Source organism: Hemiscyllium ocellatum, chromosome 4 (assembly GCF_020745735.1).
Source record: "Hemiscyllium ocellatum isolate sHemOce1 chromosome 4, sHemOce1.pat.X.cur, whole genome shotgun sequence".
NCBI classification, from domain to species: domain Eukaryota; kingdom Metazoa; phylum Chordata; class Chondrichthyes; order Orectolobiformes; family Hemiscylliidae; genus Hemiscyllium; species Hemiscyllium ocellatum.
In genome coordinates this window covers 61024073-61049529 of record NC_083404.1, presented here as the reverse complement: position 1 = coordinate 61049529, position 25457 = coordinate 61024073, and the positions used below count along the sequence as shown (strand labels likewise).

Sequence of the window (25457 nt, the reverse complement as noted above, 5' to 3'; positions counted from 1 at the left end):
TGAAATCCAGTGCTAACTGATCGAATTAATATCTTTTCACCAGACTTTGTAAAAATGTTCAATTAGATTAAGGAGCCTCTATCTAGTCCCAACACTAAACCACATATCATACAAGAGATGATCTAGAATTTAAATGAAAATCTGAACACTGTGTGCAAAAACCAGGGGATCCAGGCATAGAATCGAACTCCTCCTGTTGATAAGGACTGAATGTTTTGTGCATCCTTGAAGGGAAAATAATGGCTAAGAATTGGGACTGAGTCTAAAATACCACATACCATTCAGGGATGATCAGACCCTCGTGTATCAATGGTAGCTACAATACTGAGTGTGCAACCTGCAAAAGAATACACTGAAAGTTAACAGTAATTTGAAGTTTTGGAGTTAACAGGACCACATTGGAGGTGGGCAAGGGGGAAGCTTGACCAAACCAAATGTATGCTGAATACAGAATAAGGAAAGCTTTTTGTCTATGACTCATATTAACCTGTGATAAAAGGATGCAGGCAACCTGGAAACTTCATTGCACCAATTTATGTTATCCTTCAGAAGATACCTCAAAGAAAAATTGACTGAAATGTCAGTTTTACAGCTATTCCCTTGAACCTTTGATAACTTTTTGTGGAACAAGACCTATCTGCTTTGTCAAATCTTACCACAACCATTACTTACCAAATCGACTACATATTTAGCTCTTTACATTAAGAAAGTACAGTGCTGGATTGTCTCGCTGACACAGACTACACACACAGATGCCAAGAATAAAATGATTGAGCCTCTAGTAAGATTAGACTGTAAAGCAGTACTGTGCAGAAGGATTTTCACTCTGCTTTGAATGGTTATACCCTGAATGAGCACAAAACTTTCATTACTTTATAGAAGTGCCCTTGTCTACTTGAATGTGAGTTACAGAAGGTGGGGATTATTTAATCCAAGGCTCAGATAAAGAACCATGTATGTTTAATTCACATAAAACAAAGTAGTGACAATGGCCAACCCCTTTATATGTACAACTCTAATTTTGTATTTTTCTCAAAATAATTAGGCACAGTTCTCCTGCTAGTTTAGTTAAGGTTGGGCAAATCTATATCCAAGCCTGGAATTAGATCAGATGGTGGTAGAAATATACAATTTTTGACCTCAGATTAAGGCAGTGGGATAAATCATACAGGTTTCCCAGTGCTATTTTTCAGAAAGTTGTCCTTGCATTGTGCTTATACATTGCTGTCCATTAATCCAGTAAATCTTTGGATTGTGTGGACAAAATGCTGAAAAAATGTGTCCTGATAAATTATCCCACCAAATTATAATATTATTATTATGATAATAAATGTTCTCTTAGAAGAAGAGTAAATGAAGCAAACCAGATAAGGCTCAATGTTAATTTTCAATTTGATTGGTCTCTCCACCTCAGTTTTTTTGAGCATGCAGACATTCTTTATTCTTTATAACCAATTATTCATTTGTTTAAGTTAATGAATAAATAAACTTTAAAGGTTAGGTGATGTGTGGTTGTCTGTATTGCAATTCTAACAATACTCTTTACAAACAGCAAAGAAGAGCCAACCCAAACAGCTATACAAATTCTGATGTCTACGATCAGCCAAATTCCAGGGGTATGGAGTACCAGGAAGAAGCTATTTATGCCAATCTGTAGGATCTACTACTGATTAGATGGCTGTGTATCCATCTTCAACTTCACTGGTCGAACGTCATCACTATGAACTGAACCCTTGTTTCAGCTTTCACTTTCCTCACAAATGAGGTGACTGTTGAACTCATTCCATCACATAATTAAACAGTGAACTTTATTACAATTCTTCAACAGGATAAAGCAAGGAACGATGTGCTTTCTTCTCTCAAATTCAAAAAGTGCTCCATTTGTTTTATTCTTAAGTTACAATCATTTTTAAAACATTTAACTGGTAAATGTAATAATTTCAAGACATCATGTGTATATTTATAAACTTGCCAACTGAGAACTGATTGGATATATTAGCTTAGCGACATACATAATAGAAAAAAAACTCAGATTAAGCCAGTCTTACAATTCTTAAATATTTTACAGGTATATAAAAACTTGTTTGCAGCCACCGGTTGAATTTTATTTTCTTATTTAATATTTCAATATTTGAATTGTCACCAAATATATGAGACCAGAGAAACTAACGGTTGTCATGTTACCTTAGAACAGATCAAATGCCAAAAGAAGGGATTTTTACTAGATTGGTGTTATTACACACCACCATATTGTTAACTCTGTTTGATTGTTGTTTCCTCAAGGAATATTTAATTTGACCTGGTAATTCATGTAGGCAAAATATACACGGTGGTGTATTATTCAACTATGCTCATTCTCAATTGGTCAATTTTCACAGGCATCAGAATCTGTGTGAGATCAGATTTTAAAAATACCTTTCCTTTCTGGTAGCTCTGAGGTACAGTACACAAATCAGAGCCCTTACCAAGTAGATACTAGGCAGGAGAGGGAAGCAGGTGGCAAAAAAAAACAGCAGCAAGGTCTTGAGGAAAGTTTTGAAAAAAGGGAGGGAGGTGGGCTAGATAAAGATATCAAATAAGGAAGATTCAGGGAAAAGATCTGAGGCTTCATGAAGCAATTGTCCAAGTTGCTAAACTGTTGGAAGGGTAGAAAGTAGGTAGGGGTGGAGGCAAGAGTAAGCTGACGGTATATACAACTAGAAACATTTGGATTTAAATCTGAATGAGAGCCATACCCAGAAGAATGTAAATGTTTATAGATATCAAAATTGGCTGGCATCGCTTTGCTGATACTTAGTTATGAATGATCAAACAGGCAAGTATCAAGGCATCTGGAGCAGCAAAATGATCCCTTATTATGCCTGTGCAAGATACTTGACTCTTATGAGGTCTCTGTTTCACAAGCAGGGCCACTTGAGGAATGTCACAGCTTGTGTGCCCCAACAGGAAGTACTCGAGAAGTATTTTAGTGAAAGTTAATTTTCTTTCTCTGTTACATCAATGAACTTGCCACGTTGGGGGTAAAAATTCACAAGGACTGGCATTTGAAGTCAGGGTTGCCCCAATATTGGGAGTTGTTGAAGAATATTTCCTGTGCAGGTTAGATAGAATTTACATCACAGAAAAAAGTCATTTACTCTAACATGTCCATGGAGGTATTTGTCATTTCCTTAGCCTTCTCCAATTTTACAGGCTGTGTGCAAGAACATTATATGCCTATTTAAAACAAAGTATCATTAAGATTTTGTATTGTAAGGACAGCTGTAAGTAATTTAAAGATTACAGATTTTTCTTTGTCTTTGATAGTGATATTTAAAATTTACAGCACGTGGGCTAAATAGACATTTTATAGAGCCAGCAGTTGGCTGAAAATATCTGTTCTAATTTCTGGCAGCTTCATTTAATTGTAAATACAGCACATGTTAACTCAACACCAATGCAAGTGAAATTTGATCATCAGAGGTTGATTATCAATGAAATGGAATATCTCTTGACAAGCTTTCTCGTTCTTCTTCAGTCATCAAACATACTAATTCAGGATTGTGATTAATCTGACTGTAGGCATAATGACTTCCTAGAAACCATAATATACCTAACTCCAACTTGATTAACATCCTTAAATTGGGCAAAACATCAGGGAGTCTATAATAGCAGGCAAATGGGAAAGTGATGTTTAGGAAGCCAATTCTTGTACCTTATTTTACAATAATTGTAAATTTTGTACATGCTGGTGATCTGCTTGTTTTGATGTACCTCACTTTGTAAAATATGACATCATACTGTTGTGAATAAAATAAACAAAGACACAAAGGTAAATCCACAGTCTGATAAAGCCAATAATTTATTTCCAAGAGCAGTTGCACAGAACCATAAATTACAACATAAAAATAACATCTACTGATGAAACCATTCTCTGACATACATCGTGAAGCTTGAGATAAATAGGAGATAATGATGACTAAGGTACAGCTTTCCTTTGGATACAGACACTGAGGCCAGTCTGATGATTGGTTAGAAACCAGATTCTTTTTAATCATCTGATGGTTCCTGTCACTAAGTGCATGTGACAAAAAATAAACTAAAAACAAAACTGAAGACAGTGTTATTTGATCCTGCTGCTTTCAAATGAAACTAAGTATTAGTTCATACTCAATTAAACAGTTTTAGAATGTGAACTAATATCTCCACACCTATCATAACACTAGCAGCAGCATAACATTATCATATATTACAGACTCAAATGTCGGCAGCTACTCAATTCTTGAAAGTAGCTTAATGTTCAATCTGAGCCCACTGGCTACTGCTGATTTGCAATAGTGCTCTATCTACACAACATTTTCTGACATTTTTTGGTCTCTGTTTTAACCAAAGTTTTTGTTCCACTAGTTGTCTTGATAATTGCACAGACCTTAGTATACAACTGTGCTAAGATGTCTTACAAGACATATTACCATGGCAATGGGTACTGGACATAACTGATACAGAATTCACACACAAATAACTAACTTGTAAAGAAAAATGCAACTTCTAATACAAATTATTTTCTTGAAATCAACAAGTATGAATAGAACATATTATTCCACAATATTGAAAATGTCATGTTTCAAAGAAACTGAGATTTTGGAAATGATTTAACACCCTTTGTGCCACAGGCTTGTAATTTATACTATGAGCCTTATAAGCAAGTCTAGAAGGCCATAAACTTTGGGATTTCACTGTAGTCAGTGAATACTTGAGCATGCACTTGCATTTTTGAAGATAGATAGAACCAGCAATATATAGGCTAAAGCTGGAATAAGCAGAGTGAATATAATTGAAATTATTTGGCAGCCCAATGTACAGTGTTTGACTTAAAACGTTGGAAATACCTGTAATTAAGCAGGTGTTTAAAGTCTAATTATACAACTGATTCCATTAACAAGCTAGATTTTCTCAAGTCCTATTCCAATTTACAGTATACAAGGTTTTGTCTATTAGGAGAGCAAATAACCAACAGGTAAAGAAAGTAAGTTGTCTCACAGTAGTAGACTGTTATAGTGGAAGGAAACTTGACTGTTCAACAACTAGGAAATGGATGCCACGCTAAAGGAGGTGGAATTGATGGAAATTCAAGTTAGTAACTATCATTAGAAAAGTTACACAAACACTAATATGGACATAATACAAATTCATGGCAAAACTGCACACAGTGGAAAAGAACACAGCCATAGGTAGTACCAATCTCCATCTCATTTCTTTAATTATATACATCACAGTGAAACAAGCATTCATATAATTTCATATTAAACATGTGGGACTTTATTAAGCTTCAGAGACAGAATGCAAAAGATCACTTTATATATCTGTGGAAGAAACTTCTCACAAAAGAAATGTGACCACCTAACTAAAGGATTCTGCCTGAACTAGTCACCTCTTAAGTATAATTGCAGCTTTGTTTGTGTGCACTGCAGAACAATCAAACAAGATTCTTTGTACATAAAAAAGCTACACTTTCACTAGCAAATAGCACCCAATGTCCAGTGCATTTAATCCATATGCCAGTTTTGAAGGAAGATACAAGCTTATATTCTGTCAGCAGCAGAACTCTGGGACCTCATGATTGGAGGCAAAATTATTTGAACAAGAACATGGAGCCGCTTCTCTCTGCTGTGATTCACAGTACATTCGACTCATTTTGTTTTGTGAATCAAACCTTACCATGTGGAATGAAGGAATCCAGAGCTAGCCCACCTAGTGACTTAAGGTGAGTGATGTTTGATCCTCTGCAAAATAAATATTAATTTGTACTCACTTCAATAGCCTGATTTCCACTTATTTAATAGCTTACCCTGGAGTTGGTGTGATTTTTACACCATCATGAGTTCGACCATTTTTTGGTCTACAAAATAATTCCATAAATGATGATGTGCAATCCATTTTTTGTGAATCTCTTCATAAATAATCCACACCAATCCAGTCCTTTATTATCTACCTAGTATTTATTATTACCAAGAACCAAAACTATTTTGGAGAGTCATAAATCAGAGTGTTAGACTGATGGGCCCTCCCATGGACCAAACTATAAGTACTGACCTTGATAGAAAAAACAAGAGAAAGTGAGAGAAATAATGTATCTGCTCTTGCCACAACTGAGATAGCGAAGAAGTAGCTCAACAACAGATGCTAGAACTGCTTATTTTCCAATGCAATAAATTCTCTTCCCCAGTAACAGTATAGCAAGTTGCCTTTGGTGCAAAGAATTAACTCATGTAATGTAACCTGGGACCAAAGATGATGAAAATCCACAGATGCATCTCTTAACAAATTCCACTTTGGCCACTGCACATATGATACATTGCTACATTTTGTACCTTTAGGACATTTTGTACAGCTGACTTGTATTATGGAATAATGTACAATCACTTTTGACGCGAATAGAAGTGTTTAATCCTTCTTTGTGGCTGTGAATCTGACTTTGATGTATCACTGCCACAAAGTAACTTTGACGAACGTATGACTGTACAAACATCAATTACTTCTGAAAACCCAAATTCTAGTTCATAATACAGGGGCAGAAGCTGACTGCTTTGATACAGTAACAGTATTTTGACCCTAATATCAGTTGTTAGATTGATTCTGCCTTCTAATGTGATCCAATGGCTGTAAATAAACTCTTCAGCATTTATTTCAAATTATGCACTCTCCCCAGATGAACTACAGATGTTCAAGAAAATGGCTCACCTTCTCCAGGAAGGTAATAAATCCTAATCCAGACAAAAGATCCCACATCCTATGAATGAATTAAAAAAATAAGTTTGTGCTAACATGTCTCTATGTGACTAAGTCTTAAAGAATGAACTTTCTGACTTTGTGTAATGGGATGTGTGCATGTTGCTGTGTTTGATAAGGATAAACTGTGTGCAATTTTGACTTTGGCGGACAGTGCAAATTGGGTGATATTTATTTGAATGCTCAGCCTCGCCTATCAACTTCAATGGAAATGAAACTCAGGGGAAGTGTTTAAATCCTGGGGAGATGGAATTGCTCCTACCTTCAACAACCAAAGTCAAAATTGACTCTGCAGGGTGGGGGTTGGGTTCCTTTCAAATGGAATTGTCACAACTGTAAGGTCAACTGCAGAGGGATCTTACATTCACACTTTGATTAGGTGACCCAAGTTTGAAGATTTATCTGGATAAGATTGTAGGCTGCAGGGTGGATAAACTGCTGACCATGACAGTGATACAGGAAACTATTCAAGCAGGGAAGGCAGAATTGATAGGAAAACAATTGTGATAGTGCAGAATAATATAGTGAGGGGGAATTAACAGTATTCTCTGTCACAAAGAGAGATAGTCCAAAAGGTTGTACCAGGTTTTGGGGCATCTGCTCAGTCTTGGACAGATGCTAAATAGAAGAGGGAAGATCCAGTCATCGTGGTTGACATGGATACCAATGACTTTGGCAGGACAAGGAAAAGGTGTCTTTATAATCAGTATGAGGGTATAAACAAGTCAGGAAATAGAAATTTAAAGGTAGTAATCTCTAGATTATACCATGAGTTATGTGCAAACTGATATAGGGCTAATAAGTTTAGAGAAATGAATGCACGCTTGATAGATTGGCATGGTAGAGGTGGGTTCTGGTTTATGAGGCACTGGAGCCAGAACAGGGGAAAGTGGAAGTGGAGGCTGGATCATTGGAGTAGTCTGTGCCTGAACCATGCTGGGGCTCATTTTCGAGCAAACCATACAATAAGGGAAGTAGAGAAGGCTTTAGTGAAATAATGGGACCATGGGATCAGATTTTGAAGCTGGGGTTAATCAAAGAGCAGAGACAATGCAAGAGCGAAAGTTAAAATGGAAAATTCTGATCGGGTCTTGACAGGAAGGATTAGGGAGTGCCAATCTAAAAGTGAATCAGCAGATAAGGCTGGAGGATGTGAAAATAATAAAAGGACAAAAGTAAAGGTTCTCCAACTGAATACACATAGCATTCAAACAAAACAGATAAATTGATAGAGCAAACAGAAATAAAAAGGACAATCTGATATCCATTATTGAGAGATGCTGACAGGTTGGCTTATCAATAGCAATCAGTAACTGCTTAATGGATGAATGGGAGCAATGACTCAGCATTTAGGGTGTTCGATCTCCAGCTTCGCGCTGTTTTCCTCATTGTTCATCTTATGTCCAGTCAGTACCTGCACTTCCTAATGCACAGCTCACCATCACCAATGGCATTCCAACCATAATTGTTTGTATTTAGATTTTAACATGGTAAAACATCTCTATGCATAATATAAAATTATAATCAAACAAGTCTTGACATCGAAAGGATATTACGACAGGTAACAAACAGGTTGGTCAAGGTACTGAGTGTTAAGGACTATTGAAGAAGAGAAATGGAAGTTAGAGGCAGAAAGATTTAGGGAAGGAATTGCATCAACTGCCATTAAAAGTATTTTTCATAATAAACTGCATAGCGTTGAATTGATTTTTTTTTAACACGTCCATACTTGAAGTCTCCATTTGTCTGGGTTTGATTGCTAATTCAGTACATGTTCAAAAGCAGGTAAATCTTTTATTAAACATTAGTGACCAGCATTTGGCCCCTACGTTAGGCAAATACTGGAATACAAGTACTTCCATAAAGCAACCTAAACATCGTTAATACTCCATCAGATTCATCAGCTACAAGTGAAAACTATTTTGGTATGAAACCATCGAGTAAAGACAATCTGTATTAGAGATGGAACAGAAGAGGTGGTGCTATCAGGATAATTATTACAAATGCCCCAACACACTTCCTTCACTATCCGATTATGAAGCTAAACTAACTTCAGGAGAGTTATCCTTTGTCTTTTCCAATACCTATTCCTCAATCTGACTCCTCCACCTGACTAAGGATCAGCACCCTGAAAGCTTGTGATTTCAAATAAACCTGTTAGCCTATGACCTGCTGTTGTGTGACACTTAACCTTGCCCACCACAGTCCAACACCAGCACCTCCACATCATATTCCTCAATCAATATCATTAAATTGATTATTTGATCATTCTCACTTTGCAGTTTGTGGGTGCCTTGTAAAGTACTTTGGACTGACCTGAATTTCTTCATATTCTTGTAGTGTAATATAGTGCGACACCTTGGCTGTGTCCTCATTCATGTAGAACAAAGAACAAATCTGACAGAAGTATCCAGTGTTCAGGACAATAAATTCAATACTAATAGGGATGCTGGCCTTTTAGATAGGCATTTTTAATTCAGTTATGACAGTCTCAACTAACTTGGTCTGCTTTGAAGTTGTAAAATTTGCTGTGTTAGTGATAGTCTTTCCTATGTTTGTTTAACTGCAAGGATGTGGCAAGCCCTTATGTATTCTACTTTGCACTCTCCTGATATTCTTAAAAGTCTATTCATGACTACTTGCATGAATCAGTTTTCACCAATCATTTCTTATCAGAGTAATCACATTAGGAAACAAAATACATGCTGCACTAGCTGCTTCCATTGTTGTCAGAAGAGATAAGCCAGTTGACAGAGATGCAATTCCAAGTTTGAAATAGTGAAGTCAATGTCATTCACTGGGAAAAAAAATGAATCATTTTAGTTTCCTTTCCAGTCTAACCAGGTCATCAATGTCATCTGCATTATGGACCTCAGAAACGTCACAACAGGAAAGTACTATAGCATGTGACATCAAAAGGAGAGTATTTGGGCTGCCTCATTAAGAATAAGTGGTAGACAGAGACAGTTATAGGAAAGGAAGATCAATGGAAAGCCAAGGACAGGAAAGCAGAGAAGAAAGCCAATGATGGATATCACCAATTAGATGGAGCTAACTAATGTGGAATATGTGAGCACAGCACGGAACAGACAGAGGTAGAGATCGCTGGCAGTCAATCTTCTGGGATGATGATGATGATGATGATGATGATGATGATGACACAAACAGATGAGACAGTCAAAACTATACCAAGCTCCATGACATGTAAGAAGTAAGTGCACTCCAGAACATTACAGCAATATTAGTGGAACAAGTTTACTTCTTTAAAACACAGAAAAAACTGGGGTATATATTATCAAACACTTCTAAAATAACAAAGTCCATTCAAATGGTGTGGTTTGAATTTAAAATGAATCTTCTTCTCCTAAAACTGATTCTGACAACATGCGAGATAAAACAGGATATGACTTAATGCAGGTGCTAAAGATCCCCCACAGATGATATGCACCAATAATTATTTACCAATAATTGTAAGAATCACTTAAATCTACATATCAGGTTGAATAAAACTGCTAAATAAGTGGAACTAGGAAATCTTCAATTAGTAGTATTTTCAGGCTTTTAAACATCTCTTCTAAACAACATATTTTGTGTACAATGCCTTTTGAATGACACTGCAGATATTGTTTCCTGTTCTTATGTTTCGACTGCCAGCATCTTTATTGAAAAACAGGAAACTGATAAATTTTAGTTTTTGTATCACTCAATAGGACAAGTGGAACATAATTTGTGAACATTAACCTATTCATTTAAGACAGCATTAGGACACTCACTTTAAAGCACGGGGAAGAGAGTTAAGACAACCTTTCAATGGTGTTCTCTCTTCATGGATGTTGACTGATTGCCAAATTATTTCTAACATTATTTGTTTTCACACCAAAACCACAATGCCAACCAATGGAAATGCTCATGTTTATTTGCTTGATGCTGTTCTATGTACATTGTGATGGTTATTTCTGAAAGTAAATTTCAAGAATCATTTTTAACTTATTGCCACAGACCTGTTTACATAAACCACACATTTTCCTGCTTTCCAGCAAGTGTGATAAGAGCGTGAACATCATGATAAGCCTCTTTTGATATTGGTTCTATGAATAGATTAAGATGTCAGAGAAAGTCTACACTTTACGCTAATCTTTGATGTCCTGACTTTTCTGATGCCACATAAATAATTAAAGTTGTGCAATAGGATGTGGGTGGAACTCAACAGTTTAACACATAAATAATTCTAAAGATATCAATTTCCTAATAAAGTTAATATAGTGTACTCTCCAACATTTCAACTGTGGAGCTGCAAGTCAGCACAACTCATGACTTGCTCCCCAACTATGTCATGATTTGAAGAAAAATCTAAAAAAAAACAGCAGATGCTGTAAATCAGAAGCAAAAACAGAAATTGCGATAAAAGCTCAGCAGGTTTGGCAGCATCTGTGTCAACATTTTGGGTCAAGTGACTGTTCATCACGATGAGAAACTGCCCTTGCAGAGGGAGGGTAGGGAGTGGGGTGCTGTTTGTCGTGAGTTGGTGTGCAGAGAATATACACACACGTTCTGGTAAGTTACCGCACAAAGCATTCCCAACCTACTGGAATTGCTCCTGGAATAATTTCAGGAAGAAAGTTCTGACCCTGAAGTGATCATAAGGGGATGTAATCAAAATGACTGGCCCCAAAGATGATCAGATAGCAGGTGGTGTCATAGATATTCAACTGCAACACTAAATATTGAATAAGACCTCAATTTTATTTAGCCTTTGGCAGAAAGGGTTGTGGCGGGTTACATGATTCCCACATTGAAAACACCCTAATTAAGAATTATATGTTAATAATTTGTCACAGGATCCCAACATATATTGAACATGTCGTTGTTCATGGAGTGTGTGGCTTTGATCACACTGCACATTCAAAGCACTTTTGTGATTTTTCTTGAGTTGAAAGCCACCTTGAGATCTGTGAAATGATGGGAGCTGTGTTCATTCGCTCTCGACTTGCATAATACTGCAATTGTAGTCACAATGATTATAAACTTTTGCTAAGGGGCTTCAGGGTGGCAAACTATTTGTGATGATGAGGTGAAGATGGCTGTCAGCAGTTCACTGGCAGACAGAGATCGGAAAACAGAAGAAAGCATTGAATCAGAAAAACAATCTTTTTGGAGTATTACACCTGAAGTTAGGCACTCACATTGCCTTGTGTTTTTGACCTAAACATTGACATTCTAATTGTCATTCACGCCACTCCCTTATCTTTTCCTCGTTCTTGGTTTTGGCTTTTCATTGGTCTTTGCATAACCACCTTTTCTTAGCTGTTTCCCTCCCTTTGGTCATTACCTTCAGATGCTGGAATTCCCTTTTCTTATTTGGTAGGTACCACTTTCATTGTCCTCAATGTTTCAAGTACCCAACACATTTTTATTTTTTGAACTTTACACAAATCTGGGAGTCTCATTTGAAAAAAAAACTTCAACATGATTTTGGTGACTATGCTTTACATCCATAGAGAACATCTGAGCGCACATATTCCAGGTTTTGTTCCACAAATGTACTTCCAAACTTTATTCAAAATATAAATCAACATTCTTACAGGAAGCAAATTCAGTTCTTATTTTCTTTGGAAAGTGTAGAATTTGGATTAATTTTGAATTCAAGGTGTCAGCTGGGTGCCAAAACATACACAGACAAGCACAGCCTTACAAAAGGAGCTCGAGTTGTGCAGCTAAAAATTTGCAAATAACGAATGGACATTAGTTCAAAGTAATCTGCTATATGCCATATTATAAACACATGGACAGAGGGGTGTGGGAATGGGTGTTATGCTCAGGCATTCTAACAGCACAAACAATGATGCTGGATAACCTCATTAAGAAATGGAAAAGACCAATGTCACACAGCCAGATGGCTTTAAACAAAATTAATTCACCTCCTTAAACACAAACACACAATCTTTGCTATCTCTGAGTGAACAAAACCAAATCTCCATGATGCAGTTACCAAACTATAATTGTACAGAGACAAAATTATCAATCCTTTGGAAGCCGTTGTGCTGTGGCCTTTGTCTACCTGATGCTGTTAGTTGTAACTGATAACAAAATATATAAAAACAGTGCTCATTGAAGCACCTGGATTGTCCAGTGTCAGCTCCCCACATGCATAGTAATAAAACCACTTGAACACTGCATGTGGATTCTGAGCGTCCAAACCTTACATCTGAGTATTCGCTTGGGCCTTTCATTTGGCACTGTCAACAGAATACAATGGATGTTGGACACTGACTGGCAACTAGGACAAGTCATAGTGAGAGTCAATTTTAAATTGTACTAAATTCGACTCCATCCCAACCCAGGATGCGTTACGTAGCCCACGTGTCTGAAAACGAGGCTCCAGACAATGCTTCAAGTGGTGGTAAAGATGGTGTGGAAACGCTTGCATTATAGATTATAATTACAGTCAGTATTAATCACGAGTTCAGTCCAGGAGGATCATTCCTCTGATGACAACTTTACCTAGAGATGGCCAATAAATGAAGAGTTAGAACAGGTTAAAAAAAAGTTCTCAATTTTGCCGGCATTAAAACCACCAACAGCCCTGCTGTAACAGGATTGGGAGGGGCTACAGTAACAGTTAGCTGAATAGGAGGAGGAAAGAAAAGGAGGTTGGGAATCATTGCCCTCATACTTGGCAATTCTCATTAAAATGGAGTATGTGCTCCTGAAGTGTGGAAAAATCCACAAACTAGCTCACATAGCCACACTAGCACAAAATAGACAACTAGAACAAATCTTTATAAGGGGTTTCCTGCTGTAGTGAGGAATGATTTGTGTGTCCCTATCCCTTAATGACACTATGAAGTTGGTAGAAAAATTATCCCACCTAAAACCTCGACATGACGACAAGAGGTTTTGGACAAAATTGCAGGAAATGTGGCATTGCGACTATCTCCATAAGGTGGATGCTTACAGATGAATCCAGATGAAATTACATGAGGCTTACTGAGGATAGCTGCATTAGGTGGGAACTCAGTGAAACAATATCATTGTAAACTAGATACTGCAGCAGCTGATCTCTGCAAATTTGGAGCAGCAATAGCGCAAGGTCTAAACTCAGCCCCATTTCATTGCAAATTAGTGACAGCAATAGAACAAGAAAATGATGGAAGGGTGCCCATGAATATGGCAATTGGAAGTTTGAGGTATATTGTAATTAATAGGGCATGGCTGCAGTGCTAATGTACAGTTCATATGGACAACAGATTAGTAGACAACAGCAGGTTGCATCAACCAGTAAGATGGACTGTACCCCAAGAAGGTAACCACATGGAGAAAATCAGGCCAAAAGTGTTAGCAGGATAGGCCATGGCCACCATGATAGTCACCCTGAAACCTGAGGTGTGCTTTAATTACAAAATCCTAGGACACCGAGAAAGTGAGTCCAAAACCCAAGACAGGATAATCGCCAGCACTACTGCAATTTCCATAGGTCAGGCCTCACATGTTAGCACCAGTCCTCAGTTGTCCAATATGTCCTGGCTATTCACATTCACAGATGTATAGAGGGGGATTTTCATAATATCGAGGGGAGAATGCGACACCCATGGAACAGCGCTCCCACAACAGCTCCCTGCAGTAAAGGAACTGGCCAGGTCTATGGCTGTATTAGGCTGTGCTGCACAGGCAGTTTGCGTGAGTGAATCTATGCCAGGACAAGTAATGCTGCACACTCAATTGTTAAACATCAGGAAATTGAAAACGGTATCTCACTCCAGGTAATCAACATGTGTGACTACCCAAAGACAAGGCAATATAGATCATAAGAGATAACAAAATTAATCTAGCACATGGAATGATATGCAAAGGGGAAGTATTCCAGTGTCAATGAGGTTAGACCAAGAGGTGGAACTGGACATCTCAGATGTCCACTTGAGAACCTAGATCTAACTCTATCTAAAAAGATCTAGAGAGTACATATATGGCAATTTCAGACAGGGTGGGCAGTTGTAAATTAGAGCAAAGAGACTTTCTTAAAAGGGAATTTGAGGGAGCCTTGTCAGCATAGGTGGCTGAACTAGTGCCCTTAGGGAGGCCATCAAAGCAGCTAAGGGTAGGAGGGTAAATATATGTACACCAACAGCTGGAATACATTTGACGTAATCTGTGACGACGTGACAACGTGGAGTTCATCACCCCAAGCACCCAGAGAGGCAGCAGTTATTAAAAAGATCCATAGAAGGATGGAAAACAAAGGGGTTTTATGCTGGCAGACATGGCTGCCAAAAAGAAGTAGCTGAGTAAGAGGAACTGTACAAAGTCCAGCTGGCTACATGTGGCCCAGAGGAGATGGATGTGCAGTAATTACCAAGGAGAAGTAAAATATAGAAAGGCAGGAATGGAAGATGGAATTTGGAGGAAATATTTACTAACGATAGCCCCAAATTACATATAAAATACACAGTATCATAAATCAGACCACAACTAACAGGGTAGCATGCTCCATAGACTGTTTTGGGTTTGGTGGTGGACTGGCATTGGCTGACTATTGTTAGAGATGCTGGCAGACATGGCTGTTGTGACCAGCATAACCCTGGCAAAGTATTAAAGTAAGACTATCATGCCAGTTATGACCCAAAGGCCCAAGGAAAAACCTACAGGTAGATTTTTACAGGATCTTTTTCTGATAGCAGGGGAAAGAAATCGGTCTGGTTATAATCAATCAGTTCACCAAGAGACTGCGGCAACATCACAGTTGTACCAAGGTGGGCAATTCCTTTATAGGGGGATTCTGATCAAGAAACACATTTTACAGCATTATGGAAAGGATGAGCGAATTGTTCAGGGTAAACAGAAATTTCACATATCATGCCATCTGTAAATGGAGGGCCTAACATGCCTCTCGATCAGCGATTGTTCAGACAGGTCCTGGACATGTCCATTGGGCCTATGGGTCCAGATACAATGTATGAGAAATTTTCTTTTAAACACAATGTATCTTTACATCTTATGATGCTAATGACTGGGATCACTGTCCTGGGGGGGGGGGATGAATACTTGAGAGTGACAAATATATAAAGCTTAAACACAGTTGACTCCAATGGTGGACACCAGACAAATGCCACCACGCTACTATCACAGACACGATAACATCACAGAGACTGTTGTGATGACACTATGGCTTTAAGGGCTGTACTTTGTCCTTTTTCTTTTAAACTGAAGAGAGGTTGAGACGGAGGTGACATGTGGCCTGTCCTAAGCCAATAAATTAAACACTTTGAGGCCTTGGAAAATTTTTATAAAGTTGGTACAACAGAAGCAGTATGATGAATGGGGTCAAGATCTCACAGAAACAGATTTTATTTTGGCTTCAGTAAATGTTGGGATTTGGAAGCTGTTATACATCTTTCCCTGCTACAGCAAAATGCTCGAGTTTTTGTTCTCTCTCAAACTTCCCCAATGTTCTTTGAACATTGGATGTGAGATGATTTATTTTACTGAATATGCCTCTGCCAAAGATGCATTCACGAGATTTTGTTATCTTTGAACATCTAATCAGTGTTATATTATTTGGTTAAGTATTTCAACAGAGTTACAGTTAAGCTTCTTACAAAAATTCTTATTTTGTCTGTATTTTAACAATAGCTTAAGAATAAAGTGTGTTTTGCTTCAAGTCTGATAGTTTGACCAATTGATTTGCATCCAGAACACAACACTTTACACTTGCCTTTAAACATAAGAAAAAGTGGGGTCTAGGCTATCTTCTTTATATATTTCTGAGGGGTTTGGTTTGGTCCTTAACCCTTTTTGCCCAGAAATGAGCCCTCGACCACAAAATGAATTGGCATTGTATGCAAATAGTAAAGTGTAACATGAAAATATTAAACATAAAATTATACCTGTAATTGTAAATCTGACCAGTATGTAGAGGTATTACAGTAAATAAATTAGTCAGCAAGTTTGTGATTAATCGGGCAGCCGATGCCATAGGTAGCACTAGATTTAGAGGATATGCTGCTTTCCAAAACCAGAAGAAAGGGTTAGTTAACAATATACCAACAGGGATGAAAGCAGGGATTTCTCAAACCCTCTTGATATTCAAGTCATGAGCTCCAAGGTTACAAATCTTAAGAGGACCATGAGACAGCCATTCTTAAGATCAGAGAGGGGCAATGAAATGGCAGTGGTCCTAGGGAGAAAGCATGTGGCATCTCTATTGGAAGGCTTATGCTTCATGGAGATCCATGCTCAGACCACCAATTAATTAATAGAAAGGGAAGTATGGCAAGAGGTCAATACCCAAAAAGACCAGCTGTGCGACGCTGACAGTCAGTGAATGATCGGGCAACTGAGATTCAAAGTGAGGAGGTACTGGACTGGATCAGCTATACCCAGTTGTGCATGATGACCAAGAAAGCAGGTGTCAGTGATGCCTCCACATTGAGAGAAATGAACAGGGTGCACCTGCTGATTTAGAAGTACTTCACAAACCAAACAATGTGATCAATTGGCAATCCCATCAGTCACAGCAGACACAGGTCCATATCTTCAGAACCAAGTGGAGAACATTGCGTTAATCTGAGACAATGACTCCTCCCGTATTACCTATAGACATACGTACCATATGCACAAATGACAGCATGCGCAGAGTATCACTGAGTGAAAAGGAAGCTTCACGTGCTATAAATTACCTACAGAGAAAATCATCACACATACTCAGGATACAAGGGAAAGGGGGAATACTATGTGACAACTACCGAGGAGTCAATCAATAATTACAGAGGAACAGTTAAAAGCCCTAACATGGTTGAAGCAAGTGCAGTACTGGGGGCATGGACATACACATCTGGAAAAAAAAATAATCTCTCACTGCAGTATTGATGGTGTTAGTATTAGCATGGGGAATTTAGCATGTCACATTTATTAAAGGAAAGTCCTTAATTGTCAAACTAAGATAATGTTGAAGGTGTAACAATGGCTGCTGGCACAGGGCACCATATTAGTGCAATAGTGGCCATGCACCACCAGAAAGGGAGGAGTCCTGGCAAATAGAAAACTTGGGGAGAGATCTGGGTGATGGCATGGCCCCTCAGAGATTGCTGGCTGGGTTTGGTTGACACCCTGGACCCATGATAAAATCATCAGACACAGATTAATTGGCTAGCAAAAGTGTGGACTGACTGTGAAGAATTTGGCTTTACAGTGCCAGTCAGGATCAGTAGGAACATAAACATTTTAGGTGTTAAAAGTCGAGAATGTAGTGCTGGAAAAGCACAGCAGGTCAGACAGCATCCAAGGAGGAGAATCCACATTTCAGGCATAAGACCTTCATCCTGATGCTGCCTGACCTGCTGTGCTTTTGAAGCACCACACTTTTGACTCTGATCTCCAGTATCTGTAGTCCTCACGTTTTTAGATTAGACTTACAGTGTGGAAACAGGCCCTTCGGCCCAACAAGTCCACACCGACCCGCCGAAGCGCAACCCACCCATACCCCTTACCTAACACTACGGGCAATTTAGCATGGCCAATTCACCTGACCCGCACATCTTTGGACTGTGGGAGGAAACCGGAGCACCCGGAGGAAACCCACGCAGACACGGGGAGAACGTGCAAACTCCACACAGTCAGTCGCCTGAGTCGGGAATTGAACCCGGGTCTACAGGCGCTGTGAGGCAGCAGTGCTAACCACTGTGCCACCGTGCCACGTTCTTCCTGCTCAAACCTAAAGATGACCACAGACTTACAAGAGAGCTCAGACTATGCAAAGGGCTTAGTTAGAAATTTGCAAAAAACAAAAAGATGCTATTTCAAAGTAACATGCTACATCAGTCCTTCTAAACAAATAGATTAGTCGGGGCTAGAAGACAGGGTTAATCTCAGGCATTTGAACAGTAACTCCAACAATGACACTGGATTACCTCATTATGAAATAGAGAAGGCAACGAATACACTTCCTACATTGTGAAGATGTAGGCCTATTTAATAACATGGAACACATTTTATTTCACTTCCCAGAATTTTAGGAAACAGCTGACACTAACAACTACAGTTCTCTTATCCTTCCCCATTTTTGTGATAGTATTCACACAGCAGAGGTCGTTCAACCTTGCATATTTGACTAAACCTCCTTAAAAGCCTTAAAGTACTTTTTTCATAAACACCGAGGGATATTTATCAACAGCTTAGGCAGAAGATTTTCTCAATCCTAATTTCTGCTACAAGTCTGCTGAATATTCTTAATATTCCATTCAATTTGTCAGAAGTCACATGGCCCCAGGTTATAATCGAACAGGTTTAATTGAAATCACAAGCTTTTGGAGCACTGCTCTGAAAGCTCGTGATTTCAAATAAATCAGTCTGACTATAACCTGGTGTCTGTGTGATTTCTGACCTTGTCCACCCCAGTCCAACACAGGCACCTCCACCTCATGATATTCTATTTGTCACAAAGCCGATTCAGGAGATGGATGACATTGAGCTTCATTTCCTCATAACGTTTCACACTGACTTCTACTATCATCTTGACAGTATTTGGAATGTTAGAATTTTATATTTATTGTGCCTGTTCTATTTCCCTCCTCAATCACTGGTACAAACATCTCTTTTTTCCCTTCATCTCATTATTGTAATTCACTATGCCCTATTGCAAATCCAGATGAATATTTAAGTTATTTAATTTTCTTTTCTATTATATAGAATATCAACTAACTGGTGATCTATAAGCCAAACTACACTTACACTTCACTACACAGATGATCCGTTTCTACTGTGCAACCTAATGACTTTGCCAAGCCAGGGAAACACCGGAATGAGATTCTTCTAAAGGTTTTTATATCATTTAATCCAAGCATTATTAATGGCTTCACTCTCAGCCCCATTTAACCTTTACTGTGTTATATTAATAATTACTTGTAAATTCTTTTATGATCCCAAAGAATATTTGCAAACGTTTTGCTTTTCCTTGGTTTCTATTTCCCTGGATTGTTTCTTCAAAAGTCATATCTGATTTTTTTTTCCACTCTTTCCCACTTGGTGGAAATCTCTCTGAGATGAATTGTTAAGTCAATGCACTCTCTGCTTGTTTATATGGATGTAAACAATCCCATACTGTTATCTGAAGGTCACAGTACCCTGGCCAACAATACCATCAAAAACAAAATGCTCATTTGTTTATATGTTGCTTGTGGGATCTTGCTCTGTGCAAAATGTCACTGCATACTTACAGGCATGTGTTTGATGTGATCCACATACAGGCATACACACATACCTATTCAGGCATTCAATAAGATCATGGCTAATTTGATTGTCACTTCAACTCCACTTTCCTGCCTACCTCCCGATCTTTGACTCCCTTACCAGTTTAGAATCTACATTTGCATTAAAAGTATTCAATAGGGGGCTTCCTTGCAAGTGCAGTCGCAGGTAGATAGGATAGTGAAGATGGCATATGGTATGCTTTTGTTTATTGGTCAGAGCATTGAGTACAGGAGTTAGGAGGTCATGTTGTGGCTGTCCAGGACATTGGTTGGGCCACTTTTGGAAAATTGCGTGTAATTCTGGTCTGCCTCCTATCAGAAGGATGTTGTGAAACTTGAAAGAGTTCAGAAAACATTTACAAGGACATTGCCAAGGTTGGAGGATTTGAGCTCCAGAGAGAGGCTGAATAGGTTGGGGCTACTTTCCCTGGAGCATCAGAGGCTGAGAGGTGACGTTATAGAGGTTGATAAAATCATGAGGGGCTTGGATAAGGTAAACGGACAAGGTCTTTTCCCTGGGGTAGGGGAGTCCAGAACTAGAGGGCATAGGTTCAGAATGAGAGGGGAAAGATTTGAAAGGGATCTAAGGGACAACATGTACATGTGGTACATGTATGAAATGATCCTCCAGAGGTAGTGGTGGAGGCTAGTACAATTACAACATTTAAGAGGCATCTGGCTGGGTATGTGAATAGGAAGAATTTGGAGAGATATGGGCCGGGTGCTGGCAAGTGGGACTAGATGAGGTTGGGATATCTGGTCAGCATGGACAAGTTGGACTGAAGGGTCTGTTTCCATGCTGTACATCTCTACGACTCTATGACCCAATATCCACTGCTTCCTGTGGAAGGAAGTTGCACACACTCTGCATACAAGTATTTTGCATAACAGTTGCCTGCACTTTACAATAATCATTAGTTATAAAATTCCTTGAGATGGCCTGAGGATATGATTAAGTACTATATAAATGGAAGTTTCATTTCTTTGATAAACTTTAATACCTTCTTTGTATCTAATCTAACCTCTTGTTCCTTGGGTTCAAGACTGTTTCCATGGTGGCTCTGATATAGGTTTATCAACCCCTTTATTTTATAGTTTACTTAAGTCCAGTTTTTAAAAATGTTTCAAAGCATTAATTCAACTGTTGATCTTGATATAGGTTACTACACTTGCCCTGCCTAGTGCTGGAGTCCCTTTTTCATTTAGCTGCTATCTGGCTAGCAATGATTTGTTAACCATACCAGAATGTTCTCCAAGAAAGCTCTAAACCTTCTTACTGCCACTCTTCCACTGCTGCCTGACTGTGTGGATTGTAAATGGTTTCTTCAGAGTCCAATCTGAATTACCTCAGAGCATTCATTGTCATTGCTGTTGTGATAAAGCAGCTCCTTTAACAGGGTTATGCATTCCATGGCTTTCTTTTCAGTGAGGTCATAAATGACCGACTCTAAAAAGTCTGGAGGTTGAAAGATTTGAGGGCCAATTTAATTATGGCCAACAGGTACTGCCTCAGGCAGAGGCTTTCAGGTTTAAAAAAAGACACTTGTGCAATGAAAGGGGTGTGGCCACTTCTCCCCGCCCAGCTTACTCTGGTTTGTTTTTTTTTAAGCATTAATGTGGAAAAAAAGCTGCTGGCTTCACAGAAGCAGGTCTAGGCTGGTATTCTCTCACTTTGATCCTGTAAGAACTTGTGTTTGCTTTTACCTTTTGTGCCAAGGGGTGTTTATGGGCCCTGTTGCAAAAGTATTTGGAACAGCAACATTAAGTTGGATTTTCAGACAGGTTAATTTATTCTGTATTCTGTTGTTTGTGTTTCATTCAGTAATCTTGTATATAAATTGTTTTATTTAAATCTAAGTGGTTGGTCCAGCTGCATCACTCCTGGGATATCCACTTTATACCTGCTTAAAACAACTTACAAAATTAGGGTCAGGGCTATGTTCTTGAAATATTTTGAGGGGTCTAGTCTGATCCATTATACTGTTCTTAAACAGCACATTTGCCATCATTAGGCCAATATTTCCTTTCTCCAGATCATTGCCAAATATTAATTTCTCAGAAACATTAGATTAGATTAGATTACTTACAGTGTGGAAACAGGCCCTTCGGCCCAACAAGTCCACACCGACCCGCCGAAGCGCAACCCACCCATACCCCTACATTTACCCCTTACCTAACACTACGGGCAATTTAGCATGGCCAATTCACCTGACCTGCACATCTTTGGACTGTGGGAGGAAACCGGAGCACCCGGAGGAAACCCACGCAGACACAGGGAGAATGTGCAAACTCCACACAGTCTGTCGCCTGAGTCGGGAACTGAACCCGGGTCTCAGGCGCTGTGAGGCAGTAGTACTAACCACTGTGCCACCGTGCCGCCTGAAACAGTTTTAAATGTTCTCATGAATGTTTCCCAAAGCATCCCAGGACATTGTTAGTCTGTTGCTTTAAGTGCCTTGCTAGTTTGATTAAAATTCTTTGAATATTTTAATACTCTGTGATCAACATTGCAGCAATAGAGATGCTTGATGGTAACTTTTGCGGCTGACAATAAAATCATCTGATAGAATCGCATTGAATCTACTTGAAATTCTGCTGGTCATATTCTCACATTTATAACAATGGATTTGTGCTTTTTATCTCGCACAGAACATACCATTTTAGATTAGAAATTCCTGATTATAAATATCTGCATTTACTCCACCTTAATTTTGCTAATCTAAACATCTCTATTTAATAGCTTGGATTTTCATTTTTATCATAGTCAGACCACGAGTATTAACAACAGCATCCTTGCATCTTGACATGACATTCTATTGTATTTAATTCCTGGTCCTGACTAGAGACAATCTTAACTGATTTTGGTTGCTTGGTCTAAGTGGGCTTAGAACAGGGAGACATAATCCAAATTTCCTCATTCTTTCTTCACCACATGTCTGGATGCTGTTTTGTTCTTTCTGAAAGAGTATGCTCAGTCCAAAAGCTGAAGTGAAATTGGTACTGCTACATTCAATGAAACTTAAATTGATGCTGATATCAAGATCTCTTCACCATTGTCATAAGCCTTTGTAACCTCTGCTCGTCCTCTTCTTACGAACAGTATTTATTTACAAAAAAAAACAAATAGCTTGATTACATAGCTTGGCTTCGTGAGTAAGATGTGTCATAATTCATCTTACCGGACAGGCAGGCTCCTTAGAACGCTAATTCTGTCCAAAACTCCATATCATAACATGTGCAGTCTAACGCTGAGTTGGAGTTTTTCCCAATAATCATTCTATTTCACTATATACACACAAGAAAGAGTATTAGTATTAAAAATAAAATCCAAAATGACAGGAAATAGCAATGCAACCACATGCTAAGGATAAGATTGCCAGTTGGGCAAGTTAGTTTGTAGGATGCCATTGTAAGATTACACTACAGTAATTCAGGAGATCATTTTGTCTTGTAAAGAATAGTTTCTTCAGGCAATGTCTCGATTCACAGTTTGATTGTCTAATGCCAACCTTCTCAATTTAAATTAATATTTAAACTGCTGTTGCGTGGCTTAATTTACAAAGAGTATTGGCTTGCATATTTCACACGTCACCTGAATTTGCATCTTTCAGGCTGTCCCAGAAATCTTGAAATCTGGTTTCATTTGAGTAGCTTGGGTGCACCAATCTGTATTCCTTTCAACAAAAATCAATGTATAAATGCAGAGGGATGAAAAAGGATAATGTATGTCCAATCACTGTAAATGTTAGCAATAACTATCCACAAAATTCTACAGGTGTGGGAAGAAAAGCGGAAGTTGCTGGAAGTGAGACCGACAACTAGCATTTAGATGCAGACCCTTTATTGAAACTAGTATATCTGCCAATAAATTTTTAATTGCTGGGTGCGTCCAGAATTTTCTGCATTTCTTGCAGTAATAATGAGCTGTAATTCATCTGTTCCCTGGGAGGACCAGTTTAACTCCAGTTTCCTCAAGTCTCATATTTTATGTCTGATGGAGCTTAACGTTGGAGCAACTGAAAATCCATCTTGTGCTCTTGGTTGATAATCAATTGCCACTGAAAGGTCACTAAACCTTAATATGGCCCTTCAGGTGCAGGGAAAAAGCTGGCAAAACAGTCTGTGTTTCTCAGGTTGCATATGTTTTTTCAATAAATTAATTAGAACTTTACAGGTACAACTGGGTAAAAGGTGCAGTTACACAATGTACTTTTGAGTGCTTCCTCTAAGAGGAGATTGATACCTGACTATTAACACGTGTTTGTGGAGGATTGAGCAGAACCTGTCCAATATACCACCAGAGACAGTTTCATTTTTCTTATACTGCAATTTCAATTGTCGTTAAGTGATTGAGCGAGTCATTCATTTCTCTTGTTTCTCCTGTTGGACTGTTCGAGCAGTACATCCACCTGGATGGTTCTCTTACAAAAACTTACTATCCATGGAAACCCCTTGCTTCTCTCCGACCCAGGCACTGAAAAGACTCTGCCAATGAGAAACAATTGAGCCCTTATTCCACAGAGAAGACTCAACTTGATAAACAAAGAAAATGACCTCAAATAAACCTGTGAGCTGATCACAGATGAAGTAGAGGAATCCAGGGTATTTTTCTTTCTTACAAAGATGATTTGATAAATATGTGCAATTGCTTGGCCGAATCTTAAACACCTGAATTATATTAACAGACAGCTGTGGCAGATAAAGACTATTTGACTCAACCACTTCTAGACTTATCCAAACAAGTGTGCTTCACAAACACACAGAAGCTTTGTTTGCAGCAATAGGATTTTAAAAAATATTCTATATGGTATTTTTATTTTCAAATCAAATACCACTTCTCAAGGAGGTATGTAAGTATTAGCAGGTGGGAGCCGACTAATATAAAAACAAATTCTTTTTAAGCCTATGAATCATCCGTTTATCACCCGAATGCTTCAAGTACAGTAACAGCTGACTGAGTCTTGTTTCACCTGTATTTAGACCTCACCCTCCCTGTGTTGTATATTCAGGGTTCTCCCGTACCAGTGTGACCCGGCTCACAGTCACTTTCCCATTGTTCGATGAACATCACTGGGCCAGCCCAGAGCTGTAACTTGACCCGTAGCCACTCGATGGAGATAATAAATATTGGTGCTCGTGACTCTGTTCAGAGATGTAGCTAGGGAAGGTCTGTGCCCGAGGAACCTTTGTCAAGTTTAAATCATTTCCTGTCAGGGGAAAAAAAAGGTTTTGTTACAAGAATTTATGCAACTTCAGTGGGTGTTAATTCAGCTTCTTTACTCTTAAGAATAGGAACAGCAGAGCAATTTCAAATTTCCTCTCAAACCTCTCCAAATTTGCAATCTTATCCAATTCAATTTCCTCATTCTGTGTTCTATATTCTTCATCCAAAGGGAACAAGGAACAGGATTAGATTTGCTAAGAGCTATGGACAGCCTGAATGGCCTC

General features: G+C 38.6%; 2 protein-coding genes across 5 annotated transcripts in view; one reads left to right on the top strand and one right to left on the bottom strand.

Moving 5' to 3' along the window:
- cd226 (CD226 molecule) overlaps positions 1 to 3793 on the top strand; it is a 60078-nt gene extending 56285 nt beyond the window's left edge. For 3 of the 4 annotated variants that reach the window (XM_060824293.1, XM_060824292.1, XM_060824294.1), the window contains one exon: positions 1553 to 3793. In XM_060824293.1, the coding sequence (XP_060680276.1) occupies positions 1553 to 1657 (105 nt within the window). In that variant the 3' untranslated portion in view covers positions 1658 to 3793. The remainder of the gene's footprint in view (positions 1 to 1552) is intronic. The other variant, XM_060824295.1, reaches the window with a different exon arrangement.
- A 21052-nt stretch (positions 3794 to 24845) lies between these two features.
- dok6 (docking protein 6) overlaps positions 24846 to 25457 on the bottom strand; it is a 461172-nt gene continuing 460560 nt past the window's right edge. Inside the window, exon 9 of the mRNA XM_060824291.1 lies at positions 24846 to 25216. Coding sequence (XP_060680274.1) covers positions 25077 to 25216 — 140 coding nt within the window. The 3' untranslated portion in view covers positions 24846 to 25076. The remainder of the gene's footprint in view (positions 25217 to 25457) is intronic.